The 13,071-nt window shown below is 40.8% G+C and overlaps 1 protein-coding gene across 2 annotated transcripts in view; it reads left to right on the plus strand.

The window, feature by feature from the left end:
- Window positions 1-13,071, plus strand: part of prkci (protein kinase C, iota) — a 142,731-nt gene that overhangs the window by 72,705 nt on the left and 56,955 nt on the right. The window contains exons 1-2 of one of the 2 annotated variants that reach the window (XM_043702653.1): window positions 1,767-1,958; window positions 6,711-6,761. In XM_043702653.1, coding sequence (XP_043558588.1) covers window positions 6,740-6,761 — 22 coding nt within the window. In that variant the 5' untranslated portion in view covers window positions 1,767-1,958; window positions 6,711-6,739. Of the gene's footprint in view, window positions 1-1,766; window positions 1,959-6,710; window positions 6,762-13,071 lie in introns of those variants that run through there. The other variant, XM_043702652.1, reaches the window with a different exon arrangement.

Consider the following 13,071-nt stretch of genomic DNA (forward strand, 5'->3'; position numbering starts at 1 on the left):
TCTCTATTACCACTATGCTACTATCTCTTCAGCTCCTGTATACCGCAACGTGCATTAGATCCTGTTCCTGCACCTGTTATTTGTCAAGAAAAGAACCTCACGACGTTGCTCTGACTTTGGTACCAGCTCCCAGTGATGCTAAAGGAAGTTTCAATCTACAAGGATGTGGGGGAGTAACAAAAAAGTTCCTGATTGATAATGTTTTGTTTAATTTTCTTTTTGTTTCTTGATATGCAACACTCCTTAAATTAGAAGGAAAATATAACCAACGAATAAATGAGTTTTTATCACTCTAACACCAATTCAAAAAGGCCAAAACAGTTTTGCTGTTTCCAAGTGTTCTTGACTGTTATTGCTGCCCCTTGATTAGAGGATAATATCTACTTGGGATTGATTTTCTGCCATGGTTCATCTTCCGTATTCCCTCTAAGCTGCCCATCTGTGCAGCCATTCCAAGATTCCACGCACATAGGAATTGGCATCGGAATGCTTATCGTATCATTAACTTGCAGTTTGGAAGTGGCTGCCGCACACCAGATTCGGAGGTACACAAAACCATTAAGAAAATTAGAGAACACTCAGGTCTTCCATTTGACTGTACAGACCAATAGTCTCATTTCAGATACCTTTAGGCAATTGGGTTAAAACATCCTTTTGATGTAGTGGGTTCCAGCATACAGGATTTGCTTCCTTTCATGTGGCTCAAATTAGTGCAGTCTTATGGACCAATTATTGTCATTGAATGACATTACTTTTCATTTTGCATTAATGCGAATACAATGTAATTTTTCTTTGCAATACTGGTCATCTGAGAGTTGAGAGAACCTTTTGGGGAATGCTTTTTGCAACTTGAACAGTATGTTCAGTCCATATAAAATTGACTTTTCATGTTTTTCTTTAACCTGACCATGGAGCTGGTTTCAAGTAGGATCCCAGCAATTGTTCAATGGTTCTCTTATTGACTTGGAAGAATGTAGCACCGGGCATTACTGATGGAATTTCTCTAGCACTTTGTATTACTGATGAATTGTTAAGGTCTTATTACAGTACAGGGTTGTGATAATGCCAACTGATTTTTGTTTGGATATTGACTTATCCTAGAAGTGCGGGGTTTGTTGGCTCGGCCAGCATTTATTGCCCATCCCTAATTACTCTTGAAAACGTTATGGTGAACTACCTACTTGAACTTATAGTCCATTTGCTGTAGGCAGTCACACAATGTCATTGTGGAGGGAATTTCAAGATTTTGACACTAACTGTGGAACTACAATTATGCCTTCCCAGTCAGGATAATGAGTGGCTTGGAGGAGAATTTAAGATGTAGTGTTCTCTCATATCAGCTGCCCTTGGTGTAGGTAATAGTGATTGTATGTTTGGATGGTGTTGTCCATGAAGTCTTGATGAATTTCCTCAGTGCATCTTGTAGATGGTGCACATGACTACTGCCAAATGTAGGTGGGGAAGGAATTTAATGTTTGAGCAGGGTGCAAATCAAGCAGGGTGCTTTGTCCTCAGATGTTAAGCTTCTTCAGTGGAGCTGCATTCGTCCATGCAAGTGAATCACACTCCTGACTTGGTGGGCAGGCTTTGGGGAGACAAGCTAGTTACTGCATTTGTTTTCATCAAATAAGTTGAGCTGCAGGACAAAATTCTTAAAATTCCATCCAAAAATCATGAACAAAGTGATGACTCCTTTTATTGAAAAACAAAAATCACTGTTTCCTTCCACAATCTGCAATACAAGTTAAATCATTCAATCAAGTGAAACATGACTGGTGAGAATAAACAGTTCAGTTGTCATTCATTTCAAGGTTAATGTTGTTTCCAAATTTTGCAGAGATCTGGTAACAACTTGGATTGTCTCCACATGAGTCGGCAAAGCCTGGAGAATTTGCTTTGCAGCTTCTAGCATGTCCTGTGTCTCATTCTGGGAATAGCTAATAAAAAGCTCTGATTTGGTAAGGCAACCGCATCGTATCTTCTTCAAGCATCATTATGTCATCAGAGGCATCTTCTAGATTCTGTAATTGTTTCTTTTCTAGTTCTATTTCTTTAAGTTCTATAAGCACCTTTCTTTGAGAAGAACATTATTAAATTGGTGGGGTGGATATGGGATGCAGAAAAGATTTATAGGGATGTTACCGGGACTGGAGAGTTTAAGTTAAGGGAGGCTTGATAGGCTGGGATCTTTTCCCCCAGGAACGTAGGTTGAGGGGTGGCCTTATGGAAGTTTATAAGGTCATGAGGGGCATTGATGAGGTGAACAGCAAAGGTCTTGTCTGTTTCCATTCTGTATGACTCTAAAAGCCTATTATTATTTCTTGCGAACTAATTTATTTTCTGGTCATCATCGAAAATGACACTAATATCTTCTACTGCTGATTAGCTTGCCCAAGTTGTTGTGTTTCATTGAGTAACTGCAGGATAAGAGACTCTGGCCTTCTCTTGGAACCACTGTATTTATGTGGTTAGTTCTATTTAGATTGCTGGTGATTCTGAGGTTATTAACAGCAGGAGATTCAGTGGTGGTAATGTCCAGATGATTAGATTCTCTCTTATTGATGATGCTCATTGTCTGGATCTTGTGTGGCAGGAATGTTATTTGTGACAAATATTACCCAGGTCTTGCTGTATTTGGACAGTGACTGATTCAGTATCTGAATCATCATTAATGATTCTGAATATTCTGCACTTAGCAGCAAACATTCCTGCTCTCACCTTATAATGAAGGAAAGGTGTGTAGGGCACTGCTCTGGGGAATTCCTGAAGGGTTGTCCTGGAGCTGAGATGACCTAGCTATGTATGACTCCAACCAGAGGAAAATTCCCCCTTTTTCAGTTGACTTTAGTTTTGCAGGCTCCTTCATATTACACTCTGCCTTTAACATCAGGGCTACGTTTGAGAATCACACTCACCTCATACCTGAAATTCAGTTCTTCGGTTCTGTTTGACCCAAAGCATATTTTGGTCCTGGTGAAACCCAAACTGAAACATCGAGTAGGTTATTGCTAAGCAAGTGATGCACAATAGCTGATTGTCAAAAGCAGACTGGAGCAGTAATTGGCTATGTTATATTTGTACTGCTTTTTAGCAAGAGTCACTATTGGGCAATCTTACACTTTGTTGGGTAGGCGCAAGTGTCTTGGCCATATTGGAATAGCTTGGCTAGGAGTACAGTAAGCTTTCATTTAAATTTTTTTTAGTACCATTGCTGTAATGTCAGTGCCCAAAGCCTTTACAGTACCCAGTGGCTTCATCTGTCTCCTCATACCACATGAAATGAATTGACTAGGCTGAAGACTGGCATCTGTGATTCTGAGGACCTGCAGAGGAGGATGAGATGGATCATCCAGAAGAATGTACTAGCTGAAGATTGTTGGAAATGCTACAGCCTTACTTTATGCACTGATATGCGTGGTACCTCTCTCAATATTTGTGGTGCTTTCTGCTCCTGAGAATTACTTGGACATGTAAATGTTTACAGCACAGAAGGTGGCCATTTGGCCCAGCGTGTCCCGGACAGTAATCATGTCAGATTACGCTAATCCCTTTTTCCAGAAATTGGCCCAACCAGCAGTTTCTACAACTCCAACATAACTCTTCCCGCTCTTGCATTTTATTCCAGGGCTAATAATAGCAAGTGTCTCATATGCTGTTTTTAACCACCTTATCTACCTGACTTGCTACCTTCAGAGATCTGTTCATATGCACATCAAGGTCCATCTGAGCAGCTGCTGTGCCAACGTGAGCAGTCTGTTGATATCTTCCGACAGTTTATAGCTATCCTCGCTATTTACTACCCTACCAATTTTCATGTCGTCTGTGAATTTCTTGATCATATCCACTATTCTTAAGTCTAAATTTTTAATCAACATCACAAGCTGCAAGGGCCCCAGCTCTCAGCCCGCAGTGTCCAACTGAATTCAGACTTTCAGTGCTGTTTTGTGGTGCATCTCCAGAGCTTTTACTTTCTTGGCGAGTCTGCCATGAGAGACCTTTATTAAAAGCTTTGCTGAGATATCCTTGTATAATCTTATTGAATACATTACCCTCATCAATACTCATGACTATCTTCTCAAAGAAATTGTTCAGATTTGTCAAGCATGATATTCCCTGAACAAATCCATGCTTACTATCTCTGAATTAATCCTTTGTTGATATATTTTATCCCTCAATCATGTACATGCCAGATATGGTCAGTGGCTTTTATACTTTCTGAAACTTTTTAACATGTTATGCACTTTTTAAAATTCACCAACAAGTCAGATTTGATGGCAATGGTGCAAATGTCCGCTGAGTTATTGAGTTGGAGAGAGCCAAAAAATGGTCATATCGCTGTTGCACATCTGAAAGGAAAAATGTCAGGGTGTAGATTATTTTAGGCTGTTACTGCTGTAACAATGTGCTTTTATAAAGTGCTTTCACTATAATTAAATATTGCAAGGTGCTTTTCAGGAGCAGTAAAAAATACAGTTTGAACCTGAGTCGCAGAAGAGAATATTAGAACACATGACCAAAAGCAGAGTTAAAAATGTTGCTCTTAAAGAATATATAAAAGGAGAACCAGAGGTTTTGGGAAGGAATTATGAAGTTTGCACTATTGGCAACTAAAAGCAGATCCACCAATGGTAGAGTAATTAAATTGGGGATGCATAATGAATCAGAATTGGAAGAGTACAAATGTAATTAAGAATTACAGGACGGGAGGTCATAGTGATGGGAAAGAATGAGAAAGCATTTGAAGAAAAGGATGAGATTTTAAACTAAGTCGTTGCTGGATTGGAAGCTATTGTAAATGAATAGAACTGTGTGTAGTTTATGGTATGGGCAGCAGAATTTTGTGTAGGCTCATTGTAGGTTAGAAAATGGGATAATGCCGAGGAGAACATTGAAGTAGTCAAGTTTTAACAGATAAATTGAGGCATGGGTGGAGTTGAGCAGTGTGATAGAGGAAGACGTTGGCAGTCTTGGTGATGGAATGATTATATGGCAGAAGCTTTTCTTGGGTTCAGCTATAACATCAAGTTTTCAAAAGGTCTGAATCAGGCTCAGCCAATTTGTGTAGGAGTAGCCTAGAGTCAGATGGAATTTTTACAGATTGTACTTGGTTGGGTGGAAAATGTTTTGCCTTGATCTGATTTAAAATATAATTTAATCAACTTTTCTGGGTTTGCTAAGACTTTGTTTTAAGGGAAGAAACTATATGGTTTGAGTAGCATTTTCATTTTGTTGCATGCATGCCCTTATTCAGAATGGTCCTTATCCAGTCCTCAAGCATGCAGACATTTATTGGTGTTAGCCTAATGTATAAACTATTGATTTCTGTGAGATAAAGATGATCACTTCCTGTAAGGGAAAAAAAAAGTAAATTGGACAAGGAAAATTAACTTGAATTTGTCCCTTTCATGACCTCAAAACTGCAAGAAGATTGTTATCAAATTCCAGGGATAGTTAAGAGTAGGTAGAAGATCCAAGTAAAGTAATTGCACAGATATGATGGGACAATGTTCTGCCTTCTATGTTGACAACTGCTACAGTTCCACAGAATCTGGAAAATGTAGTCATGTGTATAACATGATTTTCTGACTGTAGGCATAGGAATGGAATACATACAGGGGATAAATTATATCACTTCAACACCTGCCTTTCTTTGTAACACTAAATCCAGATTTGGGAACTGTTTACTGAAATGCTTTTGGTTGGTTTCTACATTTAAAGACGCTGTACAAATATAAGTTGTCTGTGGGAGATGCCCCATTGCCTCAGTGTGTGCTGCCATGGGCCAACAGATGTTGCATATGAGGGCACAGATCAATTCTTCAGGTTTCCCTTCTCAATTGAGGATAGGATGTTCCTGTGTGAGAGAAACGCATTTTTGATATAGAAACATTTGCTATTGCAAACTTGTGCAAAAATGATCAAAACTACGTTAATCCGATGCTCATTTACATGCAAGGCAGCAAAGATTGAAAATAAAAGAAACTAAATCGTGGGTTTCACATATTTGAAGGACACAAGTTATTTTCCCCTCTAGTTTAATGTACTAATGTTTCAGTACATTGAAAATTGTCCTCCCTGTCCTTTTGAAAAAAAAGTCCATGTTTTATGTGCTATTTCTTGAAAAATCGTGTATTCTTTATGAAAACTATTTAATTTTCATTAGCACTAGTTAAAAAGAAATTTCTTCAAATTCATTTGATATTGCTTCATGAGTGTTGGAAGCTTTACATTCTCTCCCCACCACTCCTCTCCCAATCACCATCTGTTGCACAGCTTCATCACATTACATGCTGTGTATGTTTCACACTTGCTGAATCACAGCCATAAAATTCAGTAACTACACCTTCCTCCAAAATCAAGGAGTAGGATGTGCTAAACTATTTGTGTAAATTGGAAGTGAAGTAGGCTTATCTCCTGCATATTTAATATAGGAGCTCTCTTGAAAAAGAAGCTACAGATAAATAAAGCAAAAAACTATGGAAGCCAGAGATCCGAAACAAAAACAAATTGCTGGAGAAACTTGGCAGGTTTGGTAGCATCCCGGGAATGTTTTGAGTCCGGTGACTCTCCATCAGAACAGCTGCAGAAATAGTTGTACTCCCTCTAATGTTGAGCATTGGCTTATTTATTACCATATCATCACAGCAGATTACCTATTGAAAGTTCTTGTATGTTATATACCACTTTAATGATTGGATTTTCATCTACAGTGTTTCCCTGTGTACCAGAAAGACCAGGAATGCCCTGTCCTGGGGAAGATAGTAAGTATTGCTCATTTTCCTTTTTTGTTTGTTTAGAGTGGTTTACTGACGCATATTTGCACTATGAATTCATAAAAACAGTTATGAATCAAGACCCTTGAATATTGATTACTCTCTTCACTCTTTAAATTATTTTTATATTTCCTATTGTATTTCCCTTTACAATCTTTTTTCCTAAAGACATTAACTGACATGCCCAGTGTCAAAAGGTTACTGAATTGTGGTAGGCTCACAACCAAGCTAGGTCTGGATTTTGGTAATTATTTCCCTAAAGAAGCCTCCCAAACCTTGTGGTTTCAAGATTCAATTTTGATTAATATTCTATCCAATAACTTCAGAAACTGATCGCATTATATCTGTTTTCCATTTTTCTTACGTTCCTTCTCTCTCTTCTCTCTTTGCGCGTTTTCCACCACCACTGCTTTGATGTGTTGTCTGTCTTACTTTGCACTTAGAGAGGACCAGTTCTCTCCCTTTCATACCTTAACCATTTACATACTTCCTTTGAGCGAGGGATTTTTCTGAGAAAAATCTCTCCTTATCTGAGTTAAATGGATGATCTCTTATTTTGAAGCAGTGACTCCGTGCTAGATTCTCCCATAAGAGGTATGTGTTTTCCACGTGCACTCCAAGATCTGTTGTATGTTTCAACCAAGCAGCCTCTTCCTCTTCTAAACTCCCATTAATAGATGAAAGCCAAGCCTGTCCACTTTTTTGTCTCATAAAATAATCTATTTGTGGTATTAGTCTACTGAACATTCTTTGAACTGCTTCTAAAGTATTTGGAGACCAATACTGCACACTGGGTTCCAGATGTGGGTCTCACTAATGTCGTGCATAACTGAAGCATTTTGTCTTTTGTATTTAATTGTGGAAGATCAGAACAGTTTACTGTCCCTGGAGACCCTATCTGCAGGAAGTGTGTTTGGATGTGGCTTATATCAAACCATTTGGATCAGTTAGAGATATAGTTGGAGTCACTGAGGAGTATATAAAAGGACTGGGTGTGATGGAAAGTAGCTTTGGTCATATTGCAGATACAATCAGGTTGATGGGTGACTGCCTAAAGAGGTAGGAAGGTACTGCAGGAGTTCTCCTGTGGCTATCTCTCTCCCATACAAATATTCTATTTTGGCTACTGATTAGGGGGGATTGCCTCTCAGAAGGCAGCCAGGTTTTGGGCATAATGGCTGGACTTTCTGCTAAGAGAGGTTCGTCAAGATTCAAATGAGCAATTGTGATAGGGGACTGTCCAGTTGGGCACATGTAGGCTATTCTCAGATGTGAGCAAGACTTACGACACTGTGTTGCCTCCCTGGTGCCAGGATCAAGGATGTCTTAAGACCCTAAGACATACGAGTGGAAGTAAGGCCATTCGGCCCATTGAGTCCATTCTGCCATTCACTCATGACTGGGCATTTCAACTCCACTTACCCGCTCTTTCCCCATAGCCTTTAATTCCTTGCGAGATCAAGAATTTATCAATCTCTGCCTTGAAGACATTTAACGTACTGGCCTCCACTGCGCTCTGTGGCAATGAATTCCACAGGCCCACCACTCTCTGGCTGAAGAAATGTCTCCTCATTTCCGTTCTAAATTGACCCCCTCCTAATTCTAAGGCTGTTCTCACAGGTTCTAGTCTCCCCGCCTAACACAAACAAATTCCCAGCGTCTACCTTTCGAAGCCATGCATTATCTTGTAAGTTTCTAATAGATCTCCTCTCAACCTTCTAAACTCTAATGAATACAATCCCAGGATCCTCAGCCGTTCATCGTATGTTAGGCCTACCATTCCAGGGATCATCAGTGTGAATCTCCACTGAACACGCTCCGGTGCCAGTATGTCCTTCCTGAGGTGTGGGGCCCAAAATTGGACACAGTATTCTAAATGGGGCCCTAACTAGAATTTTATAAAGTCTCAGAAGCACATCGCTGTTTTTATATTCGAACCCTCTTGAGATAAATGACAACATTACATTTGCTGTCTTAACCATGGACTCAACCTGCAAGTCAACCTTCAGAATGGCCTTACTTCCACTCCTATGTCTTATGGTCTTAAGACGTCCTTGATCCTGGCACCAGGGAGGCAACACACTGTCGTAAGTCTTACTCACATCTAAGAATAGCCTGTCTGTGCCCAACTGGACAGTCCCCTTCTCACCTACAACTGAGGTTAGGCTAATCGGCCTATAATTTTCCACCTTTTGTCTTGATACTTTCTTGAACAAGGGGTTACAACTTCGATTTTCCAATCATCTGGGACTTTCTCTGACTCTAATGATTTTTGAAAGATCACAACCAATGCCTCCCCGATTTCCTCAGCCACCTACCTCGGAGCTCGAGGATGTTGCCCATCGGGGCCAGGAGATGGATCAATTTTTAGACCTTGTAGCTTTTCTAGCACACTCTCTTTTGTAATGGCTACCATATTCAACTCTGCCCCCTGACTCTCCTTAATTGTTTGGATGTTACTCATGTCTTCCACTGTGAAGTATTTAGTGTTCACTATGAAGAAAGTATTTAGTAAGTTCTTCAGCTATTTCCTTATCTCCCTGCACTAGCCCTTCTGCATCAACTTGGAGTCGTCCAATTTTACTTTTGCCTTTCGTTTATTACTTATGTATTGGAAGAAACTTTTACTGTCATTTCTAATATTACTGGCTAGCTTACCTTCATATTTGATCCTCTCCTTCCTTATTTCTCTCTTTGTTATCCTCTGTTTGTTTTTGTAGTCTTCCCAATCTTCTGATTGCCCAGTGCTCTTGGCCACTTTAAAGGCTCTCCTCCCCCCCCCCCCCCCCCCACAACCCAGATGATCTTTCTTCTCTCGTGCCACTGCAATTACCTTTATTTAACTGAAAACCATAACATTCAATTTTGCCTTCTCTCTTTCAAACTGCAGACTGAATTCCACCATATTATGATCACTTCCTCCAAAGTGTTCCCTTACATTAAGATTTTTTAATAAAGTCTGGCTCATTACATAGCACTAAGTCCAGAATAGCCTGTTCCCTTGTGGGCTCCATCACAAGCTGTTCCAAAAAGCTATCCTGTAAGCATTCCATGAATTCCCTTCCTTTGGATCCACTGACAACATTATTCACCCTGTCAGTTTGCATATTAAAGTCCCCATGATCACTGTGACCTTGCCTTTCTGACATGCCCTATCTATTTCCCAGTACATCTTGCACTCCTGGTCCTGACCACTGCTGGGAGGTCTGTACATAACTCCCATTATGGGTTTTTTGCCTTTGTGGTTCCTTAGCTCCACCTACGCAGACTCCACATCATCTGACCCTATGTCATTCAGTGCCATAGATTAAATTTCATTCTTAACTAACAAGGAAACCCTGCCCCCTCTGCCCAACTCCCTATCTTTTTGATAAGTTGTAAATCCTTGGATGTTTAACTTCCAGTCCTGTACACTTTGCAACCACGTCTGTGATGCCAACCACATTATAATCATTCACGATGATTTGTGCCGTTAATTCATCTATTTTGTTACGAATGCTACGAGCATTCAGGTAAAGCGCCTTAATGCTAAATTCCTTATCTTCATGATTTCCATCATCTCTAGTAATATATCTTAAGTTATCCTTCCTTTTTGCTTCATTCCTAGTCTGCCTTGAACTTAAACCCTGCACGTATGCTAACCTGTGGCTTGTCGTTCTACTTGACTCCATACTCCCTGTTGCTTTAAACTATTATGGAGATGGGGTGGGGTATCCTAAGCAGTAGTAAGAAAAGATTGAAGATGGTTCAGAAATTAAGGGGAGCAACGGAATACCAGATAACTAAAGATATTGAGACTCTGGTCAAGAAAAAGAGGATATGACAGGTATAGACAGCTGGAATCAAGTGAATCCCTCAAGGACAGTAGGAGGAGTAGGGGCAGACTTAAGAGAGAAATCAGGATGCTGTAAAGGGGATATGAGAAAGCTTTGGCAGATAAGGTCAGGGAGAATCCAAGGAGATTCTAGAAGTACATTAAAGGCAAAAGAACAACTAGGGAAAGCATAGTTAAAGAGAGCCTTCTTAAAGGTTACTGCGGCTGTCTATGTGTGGAACCACAGGAGATGGGTGAGATCTAATCAAATATTTTGCGCCAGGATTTACCAGGGAGAAGGATGTGGAAGCTAGAGAATTTGGGGCAATAAATGGTGATTACTTGAAAACAGTCCATATTACAGAAGAGGAAGTGCTGGAGCTCATAAAATGCATAAAGCTAGATAAATCCCTGGAACCCAAATTAAGTGTATCCCAGTACATAGGGAGAAGCCAGGGAAGAAATTGCAGGACCCTGAGCAGAGAGAATTCTATCATCAACAGCCATGGGTGAGTTGCAGCAAGACTGAATCATGGTTAATATGCCATTATTTGAGAGACTACAAGGAAGAGCCAGGGAACTACAGACCGGTAAACGCAAGGTCAAGGATGGGTAGGTTATTGGAAAGGATTCTGAGAAACTAGGTCTACATGCACTTGAAAAGGCAAGACATATTGGCATGGCTTTGTGCATGTCTCTCAAATTAGTTTTGTTTTGAAGAGAAGGATTCTGGGTAATCCAAGATGGAGGACAGAAAAATTTATGGATGTAACAGCTGCACCTTTTTTGAGGTATTTTAGGTGTTGGAGGTGATTTCCTCAAATTCAAGGAGCAGCAAATACTGTCTATATGCTGTTGCATTGTTTTGGAACGTTGGAGAAAAAAACAAAACAACAGCAGTTTTAAAAGGATGAAGAAAAGACAAAGAAGCACATGGTGAGGTCAGTGCAGGAGAGAGAGAGAAAGAAACTGACACTACGGTGTACCTGCACATTTCTGCCTTTGTTGTTTGAATTCATATATCGCTGGAAATCAGAGTGCTTCTGGGAAAACTAACAAACAGTGAAATTCACAACTGATCTTGGAGGAACTGTTTGGGCGAAGTTCGCAGCACAGAATCAAATAAGTGTATTTTAAGTGTGGCCTACAGAAAGTCTACAGTAGTGAGTAGAGTGGGTTCTTTCTTGATATGTTTTTGGAGATATGTCTCTTGATTAAACTTAAAATATAAGCCATTATTATTAACTTAACCTGGGGCAGTGTTTTGTAGAGGAATAAGACGGTGTTATTTTATGGGTCTGTAGATTGTGAAGGAGGAAAAAATGGCCTTTAGTCGAGTGATATGTGCTTCTTGTCAGATGTGGGAGTTTAAAGAGAGTTTTTGGGTTACTGCGGATTATATCTGCAATAAATGCTGTTGCTTACAAATCTTATCAGATCGAATGGATCTGTTGGAGAGACAGTTAGAAGTATTGAGGAATTTGCAACAGCAACAGTATATGATGGATGGCAGTTATAGGAAAAGGGGGGAAGTCTCAGATACAGTCACATAGATGGGTTAACTCCAGGAAAGGTAAGGGAGGTAGGCAGATGTGCAGGAGTCTTCTGTGGCTGTACCCATTTCAAACAATATGCTGATTTGGAAAATGTAGGGGGTGATGGACTCTCAGGGGAACATAGCATGAACAACCAAGTTTCTGGTATTGAGACTGGCTCTAATGCAATGAGGGGTACGTCAGGTTCCAAGAGATCAATTGTGTAAGGGGATTCTCTAGTCTGAGGTACAGACAGACATTGCTGTGGGCAACAGCAAAAAATCAGAATGGTGTGTTGCCTCCCTGGTACCAGGATCAAGGATATCTCAGAGAGGGTGCAGAATGTTCTCAAGAGGGACAGGCGCAAGCAAGAGGTCATTTTTCACAATGAACCAACGACATAGGAAGGGAAAAGGTTGAGATTCTGAAGGGAGATCAGAGTTAGGCAGGAATTTAAAAAGGAGGTCCTTGAGAGTAGTAAAATCTGGATTACTCCCAGGACCAGTTCCAAAAACGCACATCCCAGATGGCCTCCTCCTTCAAGGACCGCAATTTCCCCCCCGACGTGGTCGACGATGCCCTCCACCGCATCTCTTCCACTTCCCGATCCTCCGCCCTTGAACCCCGCCCCCCCAACCGCCACCAGGACAGAACCCCACTGGTCCTCACCTACCACCCCACTAACCTCCATGTACAGCGCATAATCCGCCGCCATTTCCGCCACCTCCAAACGGACCCCACCACCAAGGATATATTTCCCTCCCCTCCCCTAATAGCATTCCGAAAAGACCACTCCCTCCGTGACTCCCCCGTCAGATCCACACCCCCCACCAACCCAACCTCCACTCCCGGCACCTTCCACTGCAACCGCAGGAGGTGCAAGACTTGCGCCCACACCTCCCCCCAAGGCCCCAAAGGAAACTTCCATACCCGCCACAGATTCACCTGT

Source organism: Chiloscyllium plagiosum, chromosome 13 (assembly GCF_004010195.1).
Source record: "Chiloscyllium plagiosum isolate BGI_BamShark_2017 chromosome 13, ASM401019v2, whole genome shotgun sequence".
In the NCBI taxonomy this organism is placed as follows: domain Eukaryota; kingdom Metazoa; phylum Chordata; class Chondrichthyes; order Orectolobiformes; family Hemiscylliidae; genus Chiloscyllium; species Chiloscyllium plagiosum.